At 39.7% G+C, this 23,998-nt stretch overlaps 1 protein-coding gene and 1 long non-coding RNA gene across 2 annotated transcripts in view; one reads left to right on the top strand and one right to left on the bottom strand.

Moving 5' to 3' along the window:
• Positions 1 to 12,024, top strand: part of ACOXL (acyl-CoA oxidase like) — a 443,136-nt gene extending 431,112 nt beyond the window's left edge. The window contains exon 19 of the mRNA XM_089686494.1: positions 11,495 to 12,024. Within this exon, the coding sequence (XP_089542620.1) occupies positions 11,495 to 11,683 (189 nt within the window). The 3' untranslated portion in view covers positions 11,684 to 12,024. The remainder of the gene's footprint in view (positions 1 to 11,494) is intronic.
• Positions 1 to 23,998, bottom strand: part of LOC149455260 (uncharacterized) — a 68,523-nt gene that overhangs the window by 22,642 nt on the left and 21,883 nt on the right. The window contains exon 2 of the long non-coding RNA XR_016314085.1: positions 6,754 to 6,934. This is a non-coding gene — a long non-coding RNA (uncharacterized LOC149455260). The remainder of the gene's footprint in view (positions 1 to 6,753; positions 6,935 to 23,998) is intronic.

The following is a 23,998-nucleotide window of genomic DNA, read 5'->3' as shown; positions in this document are numbered from 1 at the left end:
AAAGTGTATCAAACAAAACTAATGAAAAAAATAAACATTAATGGTTAAAAACAATTAAATAAAAATTCAGAAAAATAATAGATGAGGAATGAGTTAATGAGGGCTGATTAGGGTTAACCAAAAGTCAATAAATTGGAACACACTTTATGTAATTATATCTTGAGTGATTATAAGCTTCTATGTCGTAGATTTCTGCCTGTTATAGGTTTTTGATATCTCAGGGTGTTTTGAATACCTGCTGTCCTGTACGGTGTTTACAATCACTCACATCATTGAGTTTCTGGTCATTACACATTTCCTTTTCAGTGTTGGGGAGTGAAAAGGGGAAACCTTAGCCATTATTGTCAAGCAATACACAATGCACATGAGAACATCCACTGGTGTGTTATTTGCACTTTTGTACCATGGAAAACCTTCAGTTCATTCAAGGAATTGGTGCGGACATGAGATGAATGTCTTGCATGGGTTATATTTACCGCAAACACATGTTTATTGTATCTTTTTTTTTTTTTAGCAAATATTGCACTTCATATAGCTTCTTAATCTTTCATTAGTTTCAGGATGTAACTATGACCTTTACTGAAGGGTCCATTTTGTGTTCTGTGTATTATGTTTTGTGAGATAACATGATGACTTAACAGAAAATTGAGATTTCAACAGTTAAATGATCGTTTCAAGTGAAAAAGCCTGATCCCACCACACCTAAGCGATATAACAAATTGTGAATTAAGATTGAATAACAAACGGACTTAAAATACAGACAACAAGCATATTTTTCATCCTCCTGATATTTAAAAAGCTCTTTATAGAATAGATATTATCCCTATCTTTATGCTGCTGTAGGAATATTTATATACATTGTTTTTTTGTCATTGCATTTATTTTTAGCCCTTAGATACTACTTACATAAAACTGAACATGTCTGCATTGAAAGATCATTGACAAAACAATGCTCAAACAAAAAAAAAATCTGTTGGTTTGCCAGTGATAAAAACATATTTTTTCCATCTTTGTGGCATGTGCAGCAATGTTTCCTTATTTGTGTACAGTGTGTTAATATCCATACCATAAGGTCTGTGGTTCTTCACCCCTTACCCTGTCTACATCCTGTTGCTACGTTGCAGTGCACGACTGAGATGTTCCACGGGCAAATGTGTCTAAAATAAAAGGAGACTCTATTCTCCTCTCACTGGTTGTATAACAATGACTTGTGGTGAGTCAGTAAGAACCAGAGAGATTGTCTATAAGTAGCATTAGGTTCCGTATCAGTTATTTATTTAGACATTTTATATGTGTAGTAAATCATTTTTCACCTTTAACACAGTAAGGAAGAATGACTAATGGCAGGCTGATCTCACATGTATTCCCCTCTATGAGAAAACAATGTAATGTAAATGCATATTTAGAATTATTCGTAAACCAGCCACAGACACAGATACATTTTAGCTTTGGTTTTTAAATGTAATATATATTTTTTACTGATCTATCTCCAGTAAACTGAACTGACGCTGATTACTGCACATTTTCATTTCACTTTGCATTGCATTATTAAAGATAATTCATAATGGTTGTTCAACTGCATTTTAATTTAAAAACTGATCTTTAATATTTAAAAACATTTCTATGTTCTATAAAGTGTAAGGCCACTTTGAAACCTATGTAGAGATATAACATTTTCAGAAAATTTAAAAAAATTCAATGTGGAGTAGTTTTACAAGTCGAAAGTCATTTTGTTACACTAGGAATGTAAAATGCAGTATATACAGTATAAAAGTATTATGCTTGATAACAACGATACATGCAGAGCCATACAAAGAAGGGTGCAGGAGCTGAGAGAGGATAGATCTGTGTTGTTTGTACACAGGTCTCTCCTCCATTGGAGATACTCGGCGATCACCGGGTGCCGGCGAGTAATCACAGTGGTTGACAGCCGCACACCCCCTACCCAGAAATGCAAAATCGCATGTATATATACGCGATTTTGTGCACCCATGCCACCCTGTGGCAGTATTTCTGCTATAGGGGGCGCGGAACCGGTTAATGTGGTCTTTCTCCCAAACCCACTTAGGCTTTAACACTTAAATTCTACATGGACAGCAGTTTGCTTCATGTCTGCAGTTGGATCAGTACATATACAGAGCCAACAGCTCAACAAGAGTCTCTAGGGGCCACTTCACACTACTTGCATTTCAGTTGCCTTTTTTCTGCATCCAAAACACACAGAAAGTAGGTTATATGGTTGTCAATGTCATAATTCACATCAGTGCTTGCAGTTCCAGTGCGTTTCGATTGCAGGAAAAAAAAGTAGAACAGGCTGCATTTTTTCTGCACAGAACTGTACTGGAATGTGATAAAACGCACCGGAATGCAGCAAAATGCACCAAAAATGAACTGGAATGCACATGTCTCTATTTAAATTGAAGAAAAAGAGAGGGGAAAAAAAACTGGAATGCATAAAAAATGCACTGGAACGTGTTCAAAATGCATAAAAAACACACCCGAATGCGTTGAAAACATGCATGCAGAAACGCATTGGGAACGCATCTAGACTGCGTTTCTATAGTGTGAACTGGCCCTAAATGTAACATTTTTTCCATGTTGTACATTGCTTAAGCTTTTACAGTCCCCTGTCTGAGGCAGAAGGTGTTACGCATTTAAACAAGTCAATATAGAGAAAGGCAGAATGATGAATTCATCTACATGATTATCCCTCAGAATCAATGTCCACCTGTTTTCTCCCACATGTCACTTGGGTCTTTTCCTCCCTTCAAGTCTTCCTGTCCTACACCCCTTGCAGGTGCTAGTTGTAATTGGAAATGAATTGTGCTGGATGTAAGCTGCAATTCACTTCTTGTTCAATGAGCCACACTTTTCAGTGGATGCTGAGCTTGAGAGGACACATGACAACCCTGAGGCTCCAAAGGTAAAATCCCATTGCAGTCTTTTCTCTTTATTCACAATACCACAATTCTGTTTCGGAGGTGTCCCTCTCTTAGATTTCATTATTATGTATTTCATTTACTATCGTTTTATAACAATAACTTAGCTCTCATTGGTTATCGTATTGACAGAAGTAGAGTATGCAAACAGTAACATAGTTCTGATTGGGTATCATATTGACAAAGGCATGGTAAAACGAAGCTTATTATTTCCAGGTGGCAGGTATAACAGAAGAATTCTACATAACAAACATCTATTTAATTCTGCACAGGTCACACGAGGCCCTGGGAGGCTAGGTAGTATATGCTGGTGAAGGAAGGTTGTGGTAGTTGGGGTATGGGACAGGTCAGTGGGTGTATTGTTTGTCCTAAAGGATAGCCAACTGATCTATTTGTTATAAAATTGAGTAATACAATCCTGTACAGAATGGAGAATCCTTTCTATGAGCATTGCCCATTTATTTGGTCATATCAGATGGAGTGCAGCTGTAATCCATGGGACTGCCCATATCAATATGTAATTACTTATTCCACATTTTTGACAACCAGCAGTGAAGCATACTACCAATATTTGGCTTTGGAGTACCTATGGCAGCTGTGCAGAACTCAGAATACACTTAGTGATACATTGCCACAATAATCACAGACATACATTATATAACATGCTATCATCTAAATTAACATGCCAGAAATTGCCAAGAACAGAAATATCAATATTGGTGGGATGACCATAATTTTACAAAACATTGAATGTTTTGGTACAGCTAGTATGTAAGGTCTAAAAGTAAAGGTTTGGTATTGGTAGCACATCACATGACTTAGGAGTACAGTGTTTGGACAGGAAGTTGCAAAAAGCAGAACTGTCATCTCAGAAGATTCAGATTTCAGTGCTTGAAAATCCCTTCTCTTTTTGTAGTCAGAATGTCTGGAACATGTAAAGATTTTGAATGACCTTTGAACAGAGAAGTAAAGATAAAACAATTTTCTATATTTATGGAAATCCCCTTGAATTAATTAGGATTGCCAACCAAAATGTGTAACTATGAAGACAAATCCTCCTGCGCTGCCAGTACCCCAAAAAATAGAACTCAACAAAAATATACAATACCCCACAGAGCACTACATTAAAAGTGAAAATCACACATAAAAATGTGACAAATGGAATGAAGTGACCTAATCACATATAATTATTGGTCACTATTTTTTTAGGTCACTTCATTTAATCTTTTAGTTCATGAACATTTATTTGTTTATTTATTTGTCACTTTTTTATGTGTGATTTTCACTTTTAATTGCATTTAATGCTTTGTGGGGTATTGTATCTTTTTGTTGAGATATATTTTTTGAGCATCACACATCAGTTTTTATTATATACAACCAAAATGTGTGTGTGTGGACATTCACTTATGGTACTAGTAAAGATAATAATTGTAATAAAAAAGAAACAGCAGCAAAGTAACTATAATTGTACTAAAAAAATAGAAACTTAAAGAAGTTCAGGTCAGTATTCCACTCCTCTAGACAATAGAGGTAACGATTATCTCCTAAAGAACACAGGAAGCCCCGAGGCTAAACACAACTATGAATTCGATGAGACACTCAACATCCACCAGGCAGGCACAAAGCCGCCTCATATTTCTCAACATGCTACAGAGAATAGGTGTGTCAATCAGAAATTAACCATTGATAGCACTGTAAATAAACATTTTCATGATATATAGTTCATATATTCTTACAGTTACTGAACAATGAATTGAAATAAATTCCATAAAATATATGAAGACACAATTTTTGCAATCTCTTTCAATAGAACTGTCTGTATTGCTTCACAGCAACTAATCAAAAATTCATTCTGCAACTGTCATCTTTCATTACAGGCTTGAATTTGATTGGTTGATGACAATCAAGAAAGGCAGAACACAGATGATAAACAAGGGCTTATGCTCATTGAATTACAAAGAGGAGTTGCCCATAGCAAAATGTAAGGCAAGCCATAGACAAGGTGGGAGAACACAGTGATTACAATAATCGCATGGAAAATCCAACAGGCTGGTAGTACCCAAGCTGATCGATTGATCAACTTGGGTACATTCCACATTCCCATACATGGTTCAAATCTCAGCTGGTCCCTGCTGAACTGGCCGAGATTCAAATTGTCTATGGCCAGCTTACGGCTTGTTTTTCTAAACTGCATACTGATAAAAGTTGAAAACCTACAGGCAGCACCTTTTCCCCCCTTTGTCAGCTTTTTGTAATGATCAGGCCTATTTTCTGTCTCAGAAACACTACTAGAAATAAGGGGAAATTCCCCTTTAGGTAGGAATAGTTATTCCTGTTGGAAGATTTCTCCTCACCCTTTGTTTCAAGGGCAACTATATACAAAGGTATTTTATGATTTTCTTTCCGTGGCAACAAACACTTGGACAAATAGAGATGTTATTTGCTTACACATATTTAGATGTGAAATTCAACTAAGGTTCACCTCATTCACAAAGCTAAGGAGAATTTCCCAGAAAAGTGGAAATTCCCTTGAAATGAACAGTCTATTTCCTTTAGTAAGTCAACCTAAATGCGTCTAATGTAAACAAGCCCTTCATCTGTACATTATTCCAATGCACAGCATCCCATTCTTCCATGTCTGTAAAACTCCCAGCATCATCCTTAACTATCTGACAACTTTCCAAACCTCTTGAAAACAGTAAGGTAATGCATCATAACATCTTAAAAAAAAAAAAAAAGCCCTTGAATTACATCAGGGTATACCCAAAAATAAAACTGATACACAAAGATGGAGAGCCACATATTGTCTCTAATAAATGTTTTCCATATATACCCACAAGAACAAATAGAAGGTTACTATGGGTAACATTGTGTTATATACAGCTAAAATGTATTGAGATTGGAGTTTGTGAAGAACAATATTAGCATGAAACATTTTCAATACTTAGTTAATTGTCTTTGCCTTGTTTGAAAAAAATAAAACAAGCAAAATCAAAGCTCATTTTCTGTCAAACAGCAGCTGTATCCAGTCAGATGCCACCACTCTTTGGCTCTTCTGACAGCTGCCGCATCACAGCAGGAGATTCATCCATCCACACTGTATAGTGTGAATGGAGGAATCTGTTAATTTTTTTTTTTTTGTTCAGCCAGTGGGTTAAACGAAAAAAAAATGATCAGATTCCCCCATCCCCATATTTATTTGAGATGGGGGAATCACTGCTGCTATGCTATCATGTTCGGGGAGACTGTCCCACCTTCAGAATATCTTGATCAGCACAATTTATTAGGGAAAAATCTGGCAGACTGATACACGAGTCGGATGATAGATCGACTTGTGAACAATAAGCCTGCCCATACATGGATTGAGAGTTGGCTGGTCCCTGCAGAACCAGCTGAATTTCAGTCCATGTGTTACCACCTTTACTCCCACACACTTAATTAGATTGCCATTGATACCATATTTGATAAAGTGTGAATTGACACTTAGATTTGCTTTCCAAATATCACAGCAATACTGACTCCTAAGTGCCTGCTGTGAGGTCACATTTTGGCTGCAGTTGGCTCACACAATGATACGTAAGGCAAACAGTGATCATGATTCAGGGACCTGATTTTCAATAAATTAGAGCAAACGTGGAGCAGTTTGCTAATGGCAAGTAATCAAGTTTATTCTTTCAAATGAAGCAAAGAAGTTTGGTAGAAGATTTGTTAATAAAGGATACTGCTCCTCCCCCCCTCACATTGTAAATTAACCCCAGAAGGCTTAGTGATAGCAGTGGTATTGTTGTTTGAGAATATATTCTAGTTGATTTACCTTGTATATTTCCTGTTTTATTCCCATGCTCTTTCTCGATACCAGAGCTGGATTATGTTCTGTTGTAAATGTATGTGTGAGTTAGCTCGCAGTGTTTGTAGTAGCAATTATTTATTTTCAGGAAATACACCCATGGACCTCATACTGAGAAAATCTATTCCCTTCTGACTGACGAATTGTCCTGGTAAAAGAGAAGAAAATACCACTTAAGAATAAAGAGAAAATGCAGATTTTATCACAAACATACAAAAATCTAGAAGTAGAAGACTGAAGAATAAAAATGTTTATTGGTTAAACTGATGCAGCAATGAAAGGCTAACATTTTTCTGGTTCTGGACTGGATGGGAAAAAATGTTTTAGAAGAAAATCTAGTTTCAGTAACTCCACACAGCTAAGACATATGCTTATAAAAATGTCATTGTTTAGGGTAAAAGTATTTAAATATCTATTTGCTATCATAGATAATAACATGAATTAAATAATAAGCAGTCATTTGAAGAATTAGCTTTCACTTACAGTGGATATAAAAATTCTATACACCCCTGTTAAAATGTCAGGTTTCTGTGATGTAAAACAATTAGACAAAGATAAATCATTTCAGAACCTTTGCCACCTTTAATGTGACCTATAAACTGTACAATACAATTGAAAAACAAACTGAAATCTTTTGGGGGGGAGTAGACATTAACAACTAAATTAATGTGGTTGCATAAGTGTGCACACTCTCTTTTAACTGGGGATATAGCTGTGTTCAGAATTAAGCACTCACATTCAAAATCATGTTAAATAGGAGTCAGTACATACCTGCCATCATTTAACCACTTGCCTACAGGGCACTTATACCCCCTTCCTGCCCAGGCCAATTTCCAGCTCTTAGCGCTGTCACACTTTGAATGACAATTGCGCGGTCATGCAACACTGTACCCATATGACAGATAGAGCTTTCTTTTAGTGGTATTTAATCACCTCTGGGTTTTTTATTATTTCTTAAACAAACAAAAAACCACTGAAAATTTTGAAAAAAAAATGTTTTTTCTTAGTTTTTGTCATAAAATTTTGTAAATAAGTGATTTTTCTCCTTCACTGATGTGCGCTAATGAGGCTGCAGTGATGGGCACTGATAGGCTGCACTGATGCACACTGATAGGCGGCTCTGACTGGCACTGATAGGTGGCACTGATTGGCATTGATAGGTGGCACTGACTGGCACTGATGGGTGACACTGAAAGGCAGCTCATATGGGCACTGATATGTGGCATTGATGTGCACTGGTAGGCACTGATATGTGGCATTGATGTGGCACTGATGGGCACTGGGACGTGGCACTGTTCAGCACTTACAGCTGGCACTGATGGACACTGACAGGTGGCACTTTTGGGGCCACACTGATCATCAGGGCACACTGATCATCAGTGCCCTGATGATCAGTGTACATGTCCCCTCCAAGGAATGCTGATTACCTGCTATCCTCAGCGTGACAGCTCGAGAGGAGAGAAATGCTGATAACCGGCATTTCCCTGTTTACATGTGATCAGCTGTGATTGGACACAGCTGATCACATGACCGAGCCGACGTGTTCGGCTCTTTCCGTGGATCAGTGATCTGCTGTGTCCGAGAGACACAGCGCACCGCCGATCGCCGCACTGCGTGCTTCCGGAGCTGCGCATGCGCAGTGAGAATGGGAGGATGTCATATGACGTCCTCCCAGAACGAGAGAACCACCTTGTGCCCGTCATTGGACTATATGGCGGACGGGAGATGGTTAAAGTGCCTCTGATTAACTCCATATAAAGTTCAGCTGTTCTAGTAGGTCTTTCCTGACATTTTCTTAGTCGCATCCTACAACAAAAGCCATGGTCCGCAGAGAGCTTCCAAAGTATCAGAGCGATCTCTTTGTTAAAAGGTATCAGTCAGGAGAAGGGTACAAAAGAATTTGCAAGGCATTAGATATACCATGGAACACAGAGAAGACAGTCATCATCAAGTGGAGAAAATATGGCGCAACAGTGATATTACCAAGAACTGGACGTCCCTCCAAAATTGATGAAAAGAGAAGAAAACTGGTCTGGGAGGCTGCAAAGAGGCCTACAGCAACAATAAAGGAGTTGCAGGAATATCTGGCAAGTAGTGGCTGTGTGGTACATGTGACAACAATCTCCCATATTCTTCATATGTCTGGGCTATGGGGTAGAGTGGCAAGACAGAAGCCTTTTCTTATGAAGAAAAACATCCAAGCCCAGCTAAATTTTGCAAAAACACATCTGAAGTCTCCCAAAAGCATGTGGGAAAATGTGTTATGGTCTGATGAAACCAAGGTTGAATTTTTTGGCCATAATTCCAAAATATACATTTGGTGCAAAAACAACACTGCACATCACCAAAAGAACACCATACCCACAGTGAAGCATGGTGGTGGCAGCATCATGCTTTGGGGTTGTTTTTCTTCAACTGGAACTGGGGGCTTAGTCAAGGTAGAGGGAATTATGAACAGTTCCAAATACCAGTCAATATTGGCACAAAACCTTCAGGCTTCTGCTAGAAAGCTAAACATGAAGAGGAACTTCATCTTTCAGCATGACCCAAACCATACATCCAAATCAACAAAGGAATGGCTTCACCTGAAGAAGGTGAAAGTTTTGGAATGGCCCAGCCAGAGCCCAGACCTGAATCCGATCAAAAATCTGTGGGGTGATCTGAAGAGGGCTGTGCACAGGAGATGCCCTCGCTATCTGACAGATTTGGAGTGTTTTTGAAAGGAAGAGTGGGCAAATATTGCCCAGTCAAGATGTGCCATGCTGATAGACTCATACGCAAAAAGACTGAGTGCTGGAATCAAATCAAAAGGTGCTTCAACAAAGTATTAGTTTAAGGGTGTGCACACTTATGCAACCATATTATTTTAGTTTTTTACTTTTACTTCCTTCCACCTAAAAGATTTCAGTTTGTTGTTCAACTGAGTTGTACAGTTGTAGGTCACATTAAAAGTGGAAAAAGTTTTGAAATTATTTATCTTTGTCTCATTTTTTTTACATCACAGAAACCTGACATTTTAACAGGGATGTGTAGACTTTTTATATCCACTGTAATTACCTTTTTCACTTAACAAAGTGCACCCACAATAGAACGAACCAATATTTATTTAACAATGTAACTAGGGTAGATTCTGTAATAAAACTGCAAACATTACTACAGTACTGTTTTAGCATGCACAGAACAGTATAACCTGTAAACCAGAGCTTTGTGAGCAGTCATAAAGAAAAACAAAACATAAATAGCTAAACAGCTAAAATAGACTTTGGTTGTTTGTTAAGGAAGTTGGGAAAGAAGTGCATAGTAGGGGCTATTTACTAAAGGTGGAGAGTGCAAAATCTGGTGCAACTCTGCATAGAAACCAATCAGCTTTCAGGTTTTACTGCCAAAGCTTAATTGAACAAGTTAGAAGCTGATTGGCTACCATGCACAGCTGCACCAGATGTTGAGTGCTCCAGTTTTAGTAAGGCTACCCCAGTCTGTTTTAAGGGACTACAAACTTATATCGATGATATGAATTCCTAGTATACCTGCAGTATATACATATGTGTAGACTGATCAGCTTAGCTTCTTCCACTGTTAACATAGAAATATAAGGAGCTTCACAAAAAAGACTGAGTGGTCTGCTCTTCATTGTTTTTTTTTCTTTATACATGTTTTCTTTTTTTTCTTTTTTTGTTAACTTTTTAAGGCTGAGTATAGATCTATGTTTGTCCCAAGTATAGTTTGAATCCACTTACTGTTTGCTAACTCACTACATAGTGAAGAATATCATGCTTTGCTATGCTATGAAGATGAAGCACTTTACAGCCATTAAACCATAGCAATATACCCAGCAACTGTTAAAGCATGCCTACACTCTCACAAACTTATTGCCTTCCCATATGATGATTACAGAAGATATTCATTGATCACATGACCTGCTGGATGTATGGCAGACCAAAACTAGAACTCACACCTCCTTTTTGGCAGAGGTTCATTGCCTGTGCCCTGAAATTGGTAATGTGACTGATAGTAGAGAGAAGAATATTTGCAAGTTAGAGAAGGATAAGTTAGATAAGCATTTTAGCGCTTTATACTTCAGGGATTTCTTTTATCTCGTATCTAGTATGTGTATGTATATGTATGAATGTGAGTTAGGGACCTTAGATTGCACGCTCCTTGAGGGCAGGGACTGATGTGAATGTGTAATAAATATGCAAAGTGGTATATAAATACCTGGTATAAATAAATAAGAATAGTTCCGCTTTAAGAAGAACTTACAAAGTAAAGTAATTAACCCAACAGCATCACGTGCCTAGTAAGCTGAATGAACATTTGCTTTTCAAGCAAAAATTCTTTACGCATTCAATATATAATATAATCAATACCAAAAAGTACATAAATAAATAAAAAAATTTCCAGCTCCAAAATGTCTTTACATGCAGTGATGAGAATGTGATACAGGTCACCTGGTGCTTTAACCCACACTGTGCAACCTGCTGCTTAGGAATATACCAGTACATTATTATTATTATACAGTATTTATATAAAATGCTTCTATTGCTGTGACATTTATACAAGAGTACTGATTATGTAGCAGCAACCAGCTGGAAAGTCCCGGTTGCTTGCAGAGTTTGCATTAAATCTAGTCCTATGGTCTGGGTGAGTTATCATACAGTAAATAGCTGTGTGTCATGCTTACAGATCATTTTGTTTTTGTGTTTTACAGTTACTGGAGCTGTGCAAGCTGGTGAAAGATGATGCCCTGAAGGTAGTTTCCGCCTTTAACATTCCTGATAACACCATCCAGGCTCCCATTGCTGGCATTCCCAGTACAAGAGCTCAGTGGGCGTATTATCCTCAGCCACAGCAGGAAGGAGACAGCAAAGTGCTAAAGAGAATTAGTGCAAAGCTATAAGTTTGCTGAGATGGATCGGAGAGAATTTCAAGCTAGATTGTTCTCAATGGAAGAAAATCATTCAAATACCTTTATAATAAAGACTTGATATTTTCTGTTATTTCAAATACTGAAACAATAAGCACAGCTAACAATACAAAGACATGGGGACTTTTTAATTTAATTTTTTATAGATAGATTTTTAATAGAAATATAAAATTGAAATGATGATGGAGTTATTGTCAAGGTATAAATATTGTAACTGTAAAGAAATTTTATGTAAAAGGTGCAGAAATATACTGTCTTTAATAATATAGAAATGATTTTATTAATCCTGTACTATAAATCCTGTATGACAATCATTGTTTTAAGTTTCATTCTACTTTTAACAACTGCCTTGGCAGTGTTGCTGGGTATTCTGAAAATGGGCCACCTGTTTACATCAATGTCAAAGAAATACATCATTGTCTCAGTCATTATAAATTGACAATTGGTACAGAAAAGATAAATCCCAATCAATTTCCTTATGAACTTATGTTATTCATCGCTCCCGCAGGTCCACATCACCCCCCCCCCCCAACCTCCCTTCCCTGCAAAACAACTGATCCCCTAAAGTCGCTCTCATACAGTGCAAGACCTAGGGGTTCTGACCAGAATCAAGCTTTAAATCTTCGTGTTTTATTGGGTCAACCACATTTGTGGAGATGTTTGTCACTTCAGTGTAGAGGCCAGTAGGGGCAGAGAGAGCAACAACTAGAAACTGGTTCTAACCCTTCCCCACTTTGCAAACAAAACAAATTGGGCAATATATACACTTTAGTCAAACATAGTCTTTAAAATTAAAGTGTTACTAGACCACAGCTCAAATTTCTGCTGATTTGGCAGGAATCTGACAAAATTTAAAGTGTTACTAAACCCAGGACCCTGCATTCACTATATCCGGTCTTCCACAGTACACAGAGCATGTAAATGCTATTATTTTAGTAAATATAAACTACTAAGTACCTTTTCTCATCAGCAGTATATATCAGTCTTTTGATTTCTATCAGTGTCCGGCCGAGCACTAGTTAATCTTGTAGTAGGAGTTTTCATTCTCCTCTGACAGTCCTATGAGGCTGCATGCCCCCTGACCCTCTGTCTGGACAGCACTGATTGGCCCTGTGCTGATGACATGCACCCTGACTAAAAAAAATAAAAACCTCTCTAGCAATACACACCAAACAGAGGATTGGGGATTGTGAAATAGGGGGAGGAACAGAGAAGTCAGGATCAAACTGACTTTTTACACAATGCAGAGGATTAACCCCTTAGGTCCTATGAGGCTGCATGACCCCTGACCCTCTGTCTGGACAGCGCTGATCGGGCCTTGTGCTGAAGACATGCACCCTGACTAAAAAAAAACCTCTATAGCAATACACACCAAACAGAGCATTGGGGATTGTGGAAGAGGGGGAGGAACAGAGAAGTCAGGATCAAACAGACTTTTTACACAATGCAGAGGATTAACCCCTTAGGTCCTATAAGGCTGCATGACCCCTGACCCTCTGTCTGGACAGCGCTGATTGGCCCTGTGCTGATGACATGCACCCTGACTAAAAAGAAAACCTCTATAGCAATACACACCAAACAGAGGATTGGGGATTGTGGAAGAGGGGGAGGATCAGAGAAGTCAGGATCAAACAGCCTATTTATACAATGCAGAGGATTAACCCCTTAGGTTCCACAGTGAGTATAACAAGCATGCTTCACTGCATATACAGACTGATTTTACTGTTGTGGGTTTAGTAACACTTTAAGCTCTCGGCATACAGCTGAATACACCGCTCAGGGCTCCTGTTAGGCAGGTCCCATAATTTCTATCTCACAGAGCACGCCCTCCAAATATTAAAATAGTATATACACTAAAATAATTATTAGCAGGCAGCAGGAGGAATCGAATCATGGACAGGGAAGGTGATTAGTGAGGTGGGGGAGGCAATTACATGAACCAATCCCCTGTGTGTCTCTCCCTGCAACAGCTGTAAGCCGATGTGAAGGAGAGAAGACAGCTTTTAGCTGTTGCAGGGATTGGCACACGGGATCAGTTCCTCTAATTCACCAATCACACCCTCTCCTGGCCATATCTGAGTCCCCTGCTGCCCGGGCCCCCCCTGCTGGCCTGGGCCCCAAACAAGTAAGTAAGTACAAGTTAGTAGCTGTTTTTTTCTGCCAAAGAATTTGTATTTCTGTCCATCCAGCCCGGGTACCCGGCGTTACTGCAGTTAAGCAGCACAGCTGGGTCATCTCCCAAGCTCCAGTCTTCTAATGGTCATCCAGTCTTCTAATGGTCAGTAGTACATGCTGCATCTGGGCAAAGCATCCAGCGTAATAAACACAAGTGATAACATTGCATTTCATTTCTTTTCAAGCTGCTTCACAAACACAGGCCAGTAAAAAAACTAAATTCTATGTACTTTAGATCAAAGTATTATACAGCAGAGAAAGGACATTTTGGTATTGCATTTATTTACAATTCCTTAGAAGAAGGAAAGGTTCAGGAGAAAGTTATGTTGTACAAGGAGACAAAAAAAAGTAAGAACCAATTATAAATCCTGTATTATAATAATAATTACAGAGCCATTAGGTATTGGATGTGTATGGATTATTTTTGGAGATTAAGGATATCATTTAGTGTCACTTTTAAGTGAAGTAGGGATAAGCAAAAGGTTTACTTTAACCACTTGCCCTCCAGAGGATTTACCCCCCTTCCTGACCAGGCCATTTTTTGCGATGCGGCGTCGAGTTACTTTAACTGACAATTGCGTGGTCATGCAACACTGCACCCAAATGAAATTTACGTCCTTTTTCCCCACTAATTGAGCTTTCTTTCAGTGGTATTCGATCACCTGTGCGCTTTTTATTTTTTGCACTATAAAAAAACGACAATTTTGAGAAAAAAACAATATTTTTGACTTTTTGCTATTAAACATGTCCAGTGAAAAAATTAAAAATGTACAAACGGCGGTATAGATACTGGAATTTTTATTTTTTACTAGTAATGGTGGTGATCAGCAACTTATAGTGGGACTTTGGGACTGCGGCGGGCATTCTGACACTGGGGGAACTGACTTGGTGTCACTGACATCCTCAGTGATACCAATACAATGATCAGTGCTAAAAAAAAAAAGCATTGACACTGTACTAATGGCACTGGGTAGGAAGGGGTTAACATGAGGGGCAATCTAAGGGTTAACTGTGCAGGGAGTGTTTTACCAGGGGGCTGTGTCAGTGTGCTTCACTGTAAGCACATTGCTTTGGATGGCTGTGCTGTGTATAGCCATCCAAAGCAGTGTGCTCGAGCTGACAGGGAGGAGAACTGTTAGTAAACAAAACAGTTCTCCTCCCCATCGTTGTTGGAAATCACCGGGCGCTGGCGAGTAATCACCATACATTGGTTGATTGATTGACAGCCATGGCCATGAATGGTGGAGCATGTAGGGCCGCATGTGCCCCTCTACCTGGAATTGCAAAATCACGTATATATAAGTGATTTTGTGCATCTGTGCCACCCTGTAGCAGTATATCTGCTATAGGGCGGACGGGAAGTGGTTAATGCACCCCTTTTCCTTCCATCCACCCACAACATGGAAGCAAATAGAAAGGGGAGTATAAATCACTGTAGGGATGGCTTTAAAGCAAATCTGGTGCTGTGTATTGCATTGACAAAGCCCAGGTTTCCCTTAAAGTTGTAGTAAACTCTTATTTTTAACTTTTATTGACAGATAAATTTATAATAAAGCTTACCTGTAGGCAAAATGAATATCTCCTAAATGTGCCCTGTTTAGGAGATATTCGCTCTTCTTTAGAGCCGACGCATGGCATACCCATGTCATTCCTTCAGAGTACTGTGCTGTGTGCAGGAGTGATGTCATCGCGGCCTGGCTTGTAAGATGGAAGCCTCTGCAGCTGTGACAGCGCACCACTGGAGGGCTTCATTTTAAGGTAAGTCCTACATAATGTGTTGGTATGCAATGTATACTAGCACATTATGACAGTACCTTGCAGGAGACTTTTTTTTTCTTGCGGTTTACTACCACTTTAAGAAAATACATAACTAAATCAGAACTATAAGCAAAATTGTTTTTCATTTTGGATAGAGTAAGGGAGGGTTATAACTCCTGTCAGATTTTTTTTCACCATCTGTGTCTCATTGGGGAGATTTCACTTCACTTCCTGTCCCATAGCCAAACAGGAAGCGAGAGGAAATCCCTCCAAATTAAGGACATTTCTTGGGGGGCCCCCAGGTCACCAGAACTAGTGACCCAATTGGAAGATTTCACCTCTATTACATTTCTGGGGACAAGGCAAAATTTGGGATTTTCTTTTCCTTTCAATGATAATGGTAAACAGGACAAACAGAGAGGGTGGATCTCCTTAACGGCGGCACACATAGCAATAAAAACTGACAGGTGCTCTAATCCCTCTCCACTCTATCCAAAACTAAAAAACGGTTTGCCTTTTGTTATGCTTTAGATTACTGTATATATATTTATGGGTCAGGAAGGTGAGCCTCATTGGTGTATTGGTTATTGATGTGGATTGCACCGGCTGACAGACTCCAATCTGCTTGAATGCACAGAGTTCCAAGAAGCATTGCACTGCCTTTTTCTTTGTTGCAATAGCTTACTGTATATCAGCACACATCTGGTACAAAGCACCACACCTATCTGAGCTCTTCAGTATGTTCCCCTATTTAACATTTAAATCCTCTACTAAAGTACGTACACAGATATATTTATCTTCTGTTCAATGGTGTTTGACAAGTCACATGTCATGCTGCAACAGCCAGTTGGAAGACAAATGCCCGTAAAAAGTTGGGTCTTTTCAGGGAAAAAGAAGTGCGCTTTAAAGAGGCCCTGTTACTAATATAAAAAATATCTGGTAAAAACACTTCTTTTGATAAACATTTTTTTATTTACTTGCAGTGCACCTGAACTGGGTAGATATTTTGAGTGTTCCAAGAAGAATCAATTCCCTAGTCTGTGCTGGCCTAGCTCCTTCACACCTCACTCCCCTACATAACCTTTTATTACATATGTTAAATGTACATATAATCTTATGGGAAGATCGTTGTTGAAATGAATGGTCTGGCGACCGGGACTTTATAATACCAGCCCTGGCAACTAACTGCAACAGTCGCCACATAATAAATCTGTTGCTTTTCCACCTCTGAAATTCTATTTAAAGAATCTGAAGTCTGCCTGAAAGAATACATTTGACTTTGCCTCACAGTAGGAACAGCCCTGTTTTTAGGGGGTCCTGAAAAATGTCTTAGGGCAAACCCGTAGACCATCAAAAGAAAATGTAGACAGGATGTCAGCTAATTCCCTGTGCCACCTCAAAAGCATATGAGCTTTTTTTAGTATAGTCAGGTGTTTTCGGCCCAATAGGTTTGAATTGGAATGCCTGTAAACACACAATACGCACATTTTTGCGTGCATTTTTATGGCTGAAAAATTCCTCTCCTCTAGAACTGCTCTCATCTCCTTACCCAGGCAGGAAACAAACTCCCTAAAGTGTTACTAAACCCAGGACCCTGCATTCACTATAGCTGGTCTCACACAGTACACACAACATGGAAAGGCAATTAGTTTAGTAAATATAAACTGCTAAATACCTTTTCTCATCAGCAGTTAGAGCAGTCTTGGGACTTCTATCAGTGTCCAGCAGAGCACTGGTTAAAACTTGTAGGAGAGGTTTTCATTCTGTTCTAGGAGGATGCAGAACCCCTGACCTCTGTCTGGACATTACTGATTGGCCCTGTGCTGATCACATGCACTCTCCCAAGAAAAACACTAGCAATACACACCAAACGGATCATGTGCAGAGTGACTCCACGCAATTTGTCTTATCAAAATATAGGAGGGAGACACTGGAAGAAGGGGAGGATCAGAGGAGTCAGGATCAAACAGCATTTTTAAACAATGCAGTGGATTAACCCCTTAGGATCTATAGTGAGTATAACAAGCATGCTTTACTGCATATACAGACAGATTTTACTGTTGTGGGTTTAGTAATACTTTAAGCTTGATACATGTGCAAAATTTCCCTAAATACCCCTGTGATATGCCTGAACAAAAGCTTAAAAAATGACCAGGAATACGCTGTGCTTACACCCTACTCAGGAGTGAATGTAGGCTTAGACATATGTGACATGAACACCCTGGCAAACAATGGCTGCACAGTGCCTGAAAGTAAAGAGAAAATGGCAGCCCACGCAATCACTTTTTTAACTTTGAATGGAAGGGTAAATGCAGATAGAGCAATTCACAACAAATGAACATTCAGGTTCCATTCACACGTGTTTGACTTCAAAGTCATGTGACTTTGGAGTGCAATTTTTGAACAACTTCGATGCAACTTTCACAAAAATTTTGATGGGTGTGACTTGGATGCGACAATGGCTTTGACCAATGAAAATAGACAACTGTTGCACAACTGCCGCATGAAAAACATTCAGGTGCAACTTTTGTGGGTTAACATTGAAGTGTATGGCCCTCAAGTCGAATGAAAGTCGGACCAAAGTAGTGCATGAAATACTTTGAAGTTGCTGCGACTTTAAGTTGAGTAGATATGAAAGGTATTCATTGGAAAACATGGGGTGTGACTTGTCATGCGACTTTGATGTCCAAAGTCACATGACAAGTCACACAAGTGTGATGGAGCCTTAATCACTGATCTATAAATTCATCCCTTCTGGTAAATCTATCCTGCCTCCACCTAACAACAGCTCATCCCTCACAGTTAGTTCCTTCTGTACCACTTGTACTCCCTAAGAGATTGTAAACTCTTATTAGCACAGCCTTCTTAAAGCGAAACCACTTCATCTGAGCACCACAATATAACTGAAGAAATGTAAAAATGCTAAATTAAGTAAATATGATATACTTTCCTATCAATTTACTAATGCCAGCAACAGAGAGTGAAGTTCCACCCTTTAACCCTCCTGTATTGAATAATAACCACTTGCTGCCTGGCCTATAGTCACATGATGGCTGGGTGAACATCTTGTCCCTCTGGGAGGGTGTCATATGATGTCCTTCCCGGATCTTGCTTTGTGCGTGCCCCCAGGGCTGCGCTGTGGCGAGATCCATCACCGGCTCTGTACCTCAGACACGGCCGATGACAGATCTGTGTACCGGCCTGTAACAGCGTATACCCAGAGATGGACGCGGTTCAACCACTTTGGCTTCAACCTCCATCTTGGCAAAGGGATTAACCCTCCTGACACTCACAGGAGGGTCATAGGAGCTATAAAGCCCCCCAAGGGAGTCGGGGCCTCCCTGTCCAAAGAACCTGCAAATTGTAACACCTCGGAAGAGATAAGGCAAGCTTTCCCAGGAGTTGAAAGAGATTCCAACCTAATAAACCTAACTCAGCGTAGGTGACGAATCAGATACCCTTTATTAAAATCCATCTTTCCCCTATGTCTTGGAATATGAGAGACTTACATAAAAACCAAGCATATCGTCAGATGGACAATGAGCAGGTGAACAGTTTGATGGGTCACTCACCTTGTCTTGGACACATAGGAAAGCAGAAAAATAGATCTCGTGAACCGTTCAGTGTATAATTTCATAATTCATATCTAATCAATCCTCAGACTTGTCTGCATAATAATCTACCCGCGGGTGGAATGTCACTTGTGCAGATGGAAAGTTATGGGCCAAATATGAGTTATGGGATATTTTGGCTCTAGTTGAGGTATCCACCCATACCTCCATGCCCTAAGCGGGGTATTGGTCCTTGACATTAGAGACACCCCCTGCTGGGGACTACAAAATAGGCTGTCAGGCCTAAGAGTGGGAGTTGAAGACGTCTCCCATTTTAACATTAATACCACCTACCCGTGCCCTTTTGCTCTGAAACTTGGATCTGCTATCCCAGGACTTTGGCAAGTAGCTTAACCCTTTCACCTCTCTCTGATATCTCTTTGCTGTGCTGTTGGTCTCTGTATATTTATATATATATCTTAGTTACCTCTTTTCTGTAAATATTTTTATTGCACTCGTTTGACCTTTTAGTAATAAATCTTTCCTTCTGAAAGTGTTGAACTGTTTCTATAGCGCTTTATTGCAATTTACGCATTCCTGCCTCTAAAGAGAACGCTACTGTGTTTGTTTAACCCTCTGTATAACCGTGTTATGCAGATGATTACCTCAACCATTATAGTGTTATTGCTGAGATTGCCAAGTTTCCTCTTTCTCTGTACAAAAAGGAGGTGTTGGCAGTGTGAAGGGTTAATTGCATAATTAACCTGACCCAGTAACAATCGCTCAGGCTGCCAGTACATCGATTGTGGTCCAGTTAGCTGGAAAATCGTTGTGCAGGGTGCAGCTGGGTGTGACATTGTTACGCACGTGACATCGCGGTTTTAGATCGGCTAGTCCTTCGGTCACGAGTTTGGTGAGAAGGTCTGGGGTCTGACGCCGCGATCGTGACACGGCCCCGTTGCCAGTACCATGTGACCTGCTGTGACCAATCACAGAAGGTCACACATAACAGCTGTATACAATGGATGGCTTCTTTTCATGCCATCCATTGTATACAAGTGTGTCTAGCTGTGAATGGTCACAGTGATCACATGCACAGGCTGGACCAATCACACACCATCTGTGTCATGTGATTAGCCGTGGTCAATCACTGCTAATCACAACAAAAAACCCTGAATGAATCAATTTAATTCAGTTAAATGCTTGCTTAAAGCAAAGAAATTCTTTGCTATAAGCAATCAAAATTTGTTAAAAAAAAAAGATCACTTCCCCAAAGTAGTACAATGTTACTATGGAAACATTATACTACTTTGGTCATAGTGTAATATGAAAAAAAAACTTTAAAAAAGAGAAAAAAATAATAACAAAAATAATTATCATTTTTTTTTTCGTACTGTCACCAGTCAGTGTCCCTGATCACCACCACACCAGTTATATGCTGACGCTGTACTGCACTGCTGACAGTATGTAAAAAAAAATTTGTGAAAATAATTTTTTTAATTTCTTAATTTTCCCAAAAATTATGACAAATAAAATTACAACTTCAAAAACTCGCCATGCGTCTTATGAAATACGCCAGACTGTCTACTTTGCAGAAAGGGGTCATTTGGGGGATATCTGTACTATTCTGACATTTTTGGGCTTCAAGAAATTAGATTGGCTGTCAGTACTTCAAGATTGATCAATTTTCAGATATACAGTATACAGTGGGGCAAAAAAGTATTTAGTCACCCACCAATTGTGCAAGTTCTCCCACTTAAAAAGATGAGAGAGGCCTGTAATTGGCATCATAGGTAGACCTCAACTATGACAGACAAAATGAGAAAAAAAAATCCAGACAATCACATTGGCTGATTTGGAAAGAATTTATTTGCAAATTATGGTGGAAAATAAGTATTTGGTCAATATCAAAAGTTCATCTCAATACTTTGTTATATATCCTTTGTTGGCAATGACAGAGGTCAAACGTTTCCTGTAAGTCTTCACAAGGTTGGCACACACTGTTGCTGGTATGTTGGCCCATTCCTCCATGCAGATCTCCTCTAGAGCAGTGATGTTTTGGGGCTGTCGCTGGGCAACACGGACTTTCAACTCCCTCCAAAGGTTTTCTATGGGGTTGAGATCTGGAGACTGGCTAGGCCACTCCAGGACCTTGAAATGTTTCTTACGAAGCCACTCCTTCATTGCCCGGGGGTATTTTTGGGATCATTGTCATGTTGGAAGACCCAGCCACGTTTCATCTTCAATGCCCTTGCTATTGTGTCATGCGGCTTTGATCCAGAGTCACACTGCCTGTGTCTATATACACAGACAGTGCAGCTCAGCCCCACCCCCCACTCTTTTATCACAGAATTTGACTGACAGTAGCAGAAGCCAATGGCTCCTGCTGCCTCAGCAAAGCCTGTGAGACCGCGAAGTAAAAGTCGAGAGCCGCTGCAGATGGGCACAGTCCTGGATCGAGTGGGGGTTAAGGTAAGTATAAAGGGGGGGTGAGAGGACAATACTTTTACCTAAACATTTCTTACCTAATACTAGGAATACATTAAATTACTTTAGAACTACTTTATGTTTTGGAAGATGCTCTCTTTATTTCTAATGAGTCTTTAATATGCTTTAGAAACACACATTGAAGTGCACACTCTTGTAGACACAAGAGCCAAGGGCATTTTTGATGTATGAATATGCATTGAGGGTCCATACGTGCATGCAATTTACACAATTTATGGGCAAATCGACCATGCTGCTCATTCTTATTGAAGTATCGTTGTATTGTCTTTTTCCAGAACAGCTATTTCTCCTGAGGTTACCTGTGGGTTTTTCTTTATATCCCAAACAATTCTTCTGGCAGTTGTGGCTGCAATCTTTCTTGGTCTACCTGAATCCCAGAATTTTCCACAAATAAGTGATTGAACAGTACTGACTTGGATATGCAAGGCTTTGGATATCTTTTTATATCCTCTAACATCTTTAAAGGTTCCATTACCTTGTTACGCAGGTCTGTTGCCAGTTCTTTTTTGCTCCCCATGGCTCGGTATCTAGCCTGCTCAATGCATCCACGTGAGAGCTAAAAAACTCATTGGCTATTTATACACACACTAACTGCAATTTGAAAAGCCACAGAAGTGGGAAATTAACCTTTAATTGTAATTTCAACCTGTGCGTGTCACCTTGTGTGTCTGTAGCAAGGCCAAACATTCCAGGGAATGGAAACTTTTGATCATGGCCATTTGGGTGACTTCTTTTCTGATTGTGATTTAAAAAGGGGCCAAACAACTATGTGATAATAAATGGCTTGATATGATCACTATCCTTAACCACTTGCCTACCGGGCACTTTCACCATTTTCCTGCCCAGGATAATTTTCAGCTTTCAGCGCTATTGCACTTTGAATTACAATTGCGCGGTCATGCAACATTGTACCCATATGAAATAGTTATCTTTTTTCACACAAATAAAGCTTTCTTTTGGTGGTATTTATTCACCACTGGGTGTTTTATTTTTTGCACTATAAATGAAAAAAGAGTGAACATCTTGAAAAAAAAAAATTTTTTTTTGTTTCTATTATAAAATTTTGCAGGTAATTTTTCTCCTTCACTGATGTGCGTTGATGAGGCTGCACTGATAGGCAGCACTGATGGGCACTGATAGACTGCACTGATGAGGCGGCATTGGTGGGCATTGATAAGGAGGCACTGATGATGCTGCACTGATATAAAGCTTTCTTTTGGTGGTATTTAATCACCACTGGGTGTTTTATTTTTTGCACTATAAATGAAAAAAGAGTGAACATCTTGAAAAAAAAAAATTTTTTTTTGTTTCTATTATAAAATTTTGCAGGTAATTTTTCTCCTTCACTGATGTGCGTTGATGAGGCTGCACTGATAGGCAGCACTGATGGGCACTGATAGACTGCACTGATGAGGCGGCATTGGTGGGCATTGATAAGGAGGCACTGATGATGCTGCACTGATATGCAGCACTGAAGGACACTAATAGGTAGCACTGAAGGGCACCAACTAGCAGCAATGACAGGTGGCATTGATTGGCACAGATTGGCAGCACTGCTGGGCAGCACTGTTAGGCACTGATGGGAAGCACTTCTGGACACTTTTGGGGCTGCACTGATAATCAGGGCACTGATAATCAGTGCAGATGACTGCTTTGACAGTTGCTGGTTACTGGCAGTACTTTCCTCATGCTGTGATAGCGTGAGGAAAGTACTGCCAATAACTGGCAAGTGTATTTACATAGTGGTCAGCTGTGATTGGACACAGCTGAGCATGTGGCAAAAGGCTGCTGTGATTGGTCTTTACCATGTCATGTGATCAGCTGTGTCCAAAGGACGCAGGTGATCACAGACAGCACCGGGTGCACCTGCAGTTGGATGAAGGTGCTGACAGATCTGGAGTGGTGTTTACATTTGAGTACTTCTGAGTACAAGTGAGTACTTGACAGAGACCTTACATGGCTCCATCCTGTTCACTGATAAGCTGGTAGGACAAAACAATTTGTACTTTCAAATCAGTTTGGTGATGGTACTGCCAAAAAAAGGGAGTGAAGTGGAAAAGGTTTGGGACATGGGAATTTAACAGTAGCAAACAATTACGTTCCTCCCATACACCAGGGAATAGGTTCTGTAGTTGGGCCTGTCATGTCACCGTGGTAGTAAACTGCACTTTAAAAAAAAAAAAACTTACCTTAACCCCTTGACGCCGACGTAACACAAATATGCGGCCTCACGGACCTGGGCTTTTTTCCGTGGGGCCGCATATTTGCGTACCTGTCTTTGTGCTGGGAGCGCGCC

Source organism: Staurois parvus, unplaced genomic scaffold (assembly GCF_062004578.1).
Source record: "Staurois parvus isolate SC_StPar_1 unplaced genomic scaffold, SC_StPar_1.0 ptg000401l, whole genome shotgun sequence".
NCBI classification, from domain to species: Eukaryota; Metazoa; Chordata; class Amphibia; order Anura; family Ranidae; genus Staurois; species Staurois parvus.
The sequence above is the reverse complement of the archived record's forward strand: the minus strand, read 5'-3'. Positions and strand labels throughout refer to the sequence as shown.